The 5047-nt window shown below is 31.6% G+C and overlaps 1 protein-coding gene across 1 annotated transcript in view; it reads left to right on the top strand.

Annotated features, from left to right (window-relative positions):
* LOC115241260 (protein ANTAGONIST OF LIKE HETEROCHROMATIN PROTEIN 1-like) overlaps positions 1-5047 on the top strand; it is a 20388-nt gene that overhangs the window by 2051 nt on the left and 13290 nt on the right. The window contains 1 exon segment of the mRNA XM_029816928.1: positions 1198-1328. Within this exon segment, the coding sequence (XP_029672788.1) occupies positions 1198-1328 (131 nt within the window).

Genomic DNA, 5047 nt, shown 5'->3' on the forward strand with positions numbered 1-5047 from the left:
GTATATATATTTAATGAAATTTTTAAATAACAATTTATATAAAAAAATTCAAGATTTTATTTATGTAGAAATTAAACTCCTATTTTACATCTAAAATAGATGTAAAAAATGGGCGATTTCCACTTATTTGGATTTGGATACTCATCTATCTCCATTTTCGAACAATTAGTTCAAGATCTGAATAATTCCTTGTGTTGGAATTGTATCAGAAATTAAAATGAATAGAAAAATGTATTAAATTTTCAATGTTATTAGCTATGCTTTATAAAATTGATTTATTTTCATGAAAAAAATTGAGTACGAGATAGATATTACATAATGCATCACGGTAAGCGAACAAACTAATTCAATACTACAATATGCAGTAATTTATAACATTGCATATGTTTAATACTATATATCATAGATTTTACATGTATCACATATGTAACTTATGTGTTATATTATTTGTTATTTCCATGTTATATTATTGCAATAAACAGTTACTAGAAAAATAATAAAATCGTAATATTAATAAAATTACAATTAATAATTATAGAAGCAAATAATTAACTAAATTATTTAGAAACTACTTTTATTTTAATATATGTTAAACATTATAAATACACGATTATATAATACAACGTGAAATAATGTACGATTGATTATAGAACTTAAATATTATATCATATTTTGACGTGATATGAGTCAGTATAGTAATACTTTTATGTGCAGAATAATGAGACAAATCAATCAGTATAAAAAAAAAGCTATAAAAATATGTAATAAAAAATAGGGAGTTCCATATAAGAAATTTATGATGACCTTTACGTGACCTTGACAATATTATTCAAGGTCGTACTAATATTACTATGTAATGCGTTACTTGAAACTCTATAACTTTTGTCTGAAATATTTTTGTCTGCCGTTCTCGGTTTTCGAGATATTCGGCTGGCACGGGTGATCTGATACACTCTGTGTATAGAAGTCTGTGAAATAATCTCAGGCATTACAAAACTTTCAAAAATAATAAGTCAATATTGCACGAAAATCGATCTTCAATTCGATTCAAGCGGTTCTCAACTGTTTGGACGTTGAATCAATGTTGAACTGATGTTACACTTCTGACTGGGTATATTAACATCAAAACAATTTGATACGCTTTTCTTTCATCCTTTACATATGTTGATAATTTTTAAAATAGTTTTTCCTACGCAGGCAGCAATATATTGGGCAGAAAGGGGACGACGTGTCATTTATATTACGCCAACCCCTCTAGAAAGACGACCAGCAGTTTGTCACGACAGAACTAATCCAGCAGTTGCGGCTCTCGATCTAATGAGATTTATGTAAGATTTATATAATATGTTTGATAATTATTTACATTAACGGACACCTTGCCGATGATCTTGACCTTGACATATGTTGTTAAGGACATGACCCTGAGCAACTTTTCCTCATAATTTAATCAGCGGTCATTGTTTATTAAAAAGTTATAAACAAAAAAAGTTTGAGAAATCTGCCACTTTGTGTCAGTGTTAAAGGAAATAATTGATACCCAGATAGCCAAGTTTGCAAGATTACATATTGCAAATTGTACACTACATATTATGTTGATAGAACTCCGGCAGCAATTGAGCATAGTCTACCGTTCTAATTAATGTCGGCAGAAATGCAGCAGGAAATAAACAGTCTCCGCGTCATGATATGTTACAAAAAGTGCTGCAAAATTTAAGCAGAAGTTCTTAATATAAAAACAGTAGATTTTAAGCATTGCATATATTGACATAATATATTAACAGAAATTAGATTGAACATAACATGACGCATCATGCTACGTCGACAGAATATCGTCAGAAATCGAGTTCATTTGCAAGCACGGCGTAATGGCAGAAATGCTGCAAAAATTAAGCATGCGCTGCCATCTCAAAAGATAACAGCAAAAACACAGCAGAAATATAGCATGATCTGTTGTCATAAAATAATGGCAGAATCACAGTAACCTTAAGATATGTTATATTAAGTTATAGTACTTTCATATACCGCTATATGACGTATCTATCTCGTATTGAAGTTTCTGTTACAGGTTACAGGCAAATATAAAGATTGCAAAGCGCGGCTAACAAGATTAAAAATGTGTAATGTCTCCTGCACACAGGACGTGTCGATGCAGCAAGCGTTGCCGCGTCTTGTGTCCTGTATGCAGGAGCCATAATATCTATTTTTATCAGTTTAATATCTGAATTCTAACAAAGGATTCAGAATATTAAACTGGGCTAATATTAAACAGCTCTCGAGATAAGCTACAAGAATATGCAATAAAAAGTAGGCAGTTCCATTTAAAAAATTGACTAACAAAGGACTCAGAATATTAAACTGAAAGTTTGGAAACCGGGGATCAATAGAAAATTTTCCATTTATTGACTACTTGAAACAAAATAAGAGTGCAATTTCCATACAAATCTTGAAATCTTAATAAATTAATCACTTATTTAAAATTATATATTTAATTAAATATTTATAACTATGCCAATATTTAGTTTTTATTGCATCAATATTAGTAATTATGCTTTTCAGGCGTGTTTTATCTTTACTGTGTTTTCGTCATCACATTGTAACGGCAGGCCATGCATGATTTCTGCCACATTTCTGCCGTCAGATCTGATATGGCAGACTTCGCTCGATATTTGCTACATATCTATTGTCACGACGTAATAGCAAATAATACTCGATTTTTGCTTCATTTTCTCTGTTATGTAATATCGGCAAGCCGTACTGCCAGAAATTAAGCTTAATGAGGACGCAGCAGAGGGGAATCTGCTGTAAAGTCATGATTTAATTTGCTGACATATTGCTGGCATATTGCTAGCATTTTGCTATCTGAGATATAACCTAACTCAAATCTATTTCTGATTTAAAACTAAAATTTGGTTTGGGTTAGGTCATATCTCCTGGAAATGGAGCCCCCCATAGGGGGAGAGGAGGGGGGGAGGGCGGAACCCACTTCGTCCATGCATGTACTTTGCAAGATGAAACGAAGTTCACTCTACACCTAACCTTGATCCTTCAGGATTGTAATGCATATATCTTAGATTGGCGGCCAATCTTGAAACACACTATAAAACACACAATAAAAAAACCTCCCCCGCCCAAACGAGCACTGTGTCTACACACACATATCAGCAAATTACTTCCTTTAGCACTGACACAAAATGGCAAATTTCTCAAACTTTTTTTATTTATAACTTTTTAATAAACAATGACTGCCGATTAAGTTATAAGGGAAAGTTATAGGGTCATGTTCTTGACAACATATGTCAAGGTCATCGGCGAGATGTTCGTTAATGTAAATAATTACCATATATTTTCTCTACTAAGTATTTCACATTTATTATGAGCATGAATATAAATGAAATATTTTTTATGGTTATAATCCGATCATATTTTTAATATTATATGTAAAAACGTATATATATGTTTAATGAGGAAACTCACTTTAAATGATCTTGATTTTAACATATATTGCCAAAGTCATAATTCCAAGTGATTTTCATACGGTTTTAGCCATCGTTTGTTGTTTATTAAAAAATTATCAACAAATACTTGCATGTAGCATGATGTAAGTAACAAGGTGTGCTACTGCGCAGGCATTTCTACTGACCAATAAGAGAGCGTGACAAGATTCCGCCATCTTGTATAATTTAAATGGATATTAAAACGAAGATTCGGGCAAGAAAGGGCTTTAATAAAAGATCTTTCGTGTGTAATTATAATTATGGTGAATATATTTTTAGAAAAGAATAGATACAAACACATAAATATAAATAAACAAATATAAGACACATAAACACATATAAGAAACAATAAACATATAATAAACGATAGAGAATACATAACACATAATAAACAATATAGAAGATACAATAAAAATGAAATTACTTTTTATTTTTGAATTTTTTTTATATTGCATTCACAAAACTCACGAAACTGCTGCAAAACTGTGCTTAATCTGTGTATCATGACACTATTTCGTTTACATTTATCGTCGCGTTGCTATCGGTTGCTATGGTGATTTTGCAAGATGGCGGAAACCTGGTGCTGCGCAGAATGTGACGAAAATTCATCCGAGAAGATATACCACACCTTGTTACTTACACCATGGCATGTAGCATATGAAACCGTATAATAAAAACAAAACAAAAACAACTAAGACCGAGATTGAGATCCTTATCGCCACCCTTTCTAAAACATTTTTTGTATATCAAGTTTAAGAGATATACAACTGTTTCCATTAAAATAAAAAAATTCTGTATATAGGGTGTCTCTGAATTCAGTGTTAAAACTGGTACAGCGGCTTTAGCACATGAAAACAAGTCGAAAATGTCTAATAAACATCCCACACGGAACATGACATCCATTGGACGTCCATATACCCTCCATAACTCCATGCTCCGAATCCGAACAGTTTCGGAGTTATAGAGAGGATATTGAAGTTGCTGTAAGAAAACATAAATTGAAATAAATGTTGTTTAATGTTCTTTATTCTGTTTAAAGCTTTATAAAAGGTGCTTAGAAATTCTTCCGTCGCATTAAATGATAATAACTTTAATTTATGTTTTCTTACGAAAGCAAGTGCAATACCGTATAACTCCGAAACTATTTCGGACATATGTTTATTAGACATTTTCGTCTTATTTTCATGTGCTAAAACCGCTGTACCAGTTTTAGCACTGAGTTCAGAGACACTCTATACAGGGTGAGTTTTTTAACTTGAAACTGTAAAATATCTCGGAAAGTAAGCTTTATCGAAAAACATGGTTCAAACAAAAGTTGTAGGGTTAGGAGGGGGCCACATGATAAAAATATGGATTTGACCTTGAGTGACCTTTTCAAGGTGAGGTCAATGTGATCGACGTTTTCTTAAATGGAACCCCCCTTTTTTATTGCATATTCTTGTAGCTCATCTCGAGAGCTTTTCAAAACACTATAAAAAAGTATTTTTTCATTAAGTACTTTTTGAGTTATTTTATATTTTAATCTGACATATTTTGATATAAAAAATAAAATA

The sequence above is a fragment of the Formica exsecta genome, unplaced genomic scaffold (genome assembly GCF_003651465.1).
Source record: "Formica exsecta isolate Colony F162 unplaced genomic scaffold, ASM365146v1 scaffold473, whole genome shotgun sequence".
NCBI classification, from domain to species: domain Eukaryota; kingdom Metazoa; phylum Arthropoda; class Insecta; order Hymenoptera; family Formicidae; genus Formica; species Formica exsecta.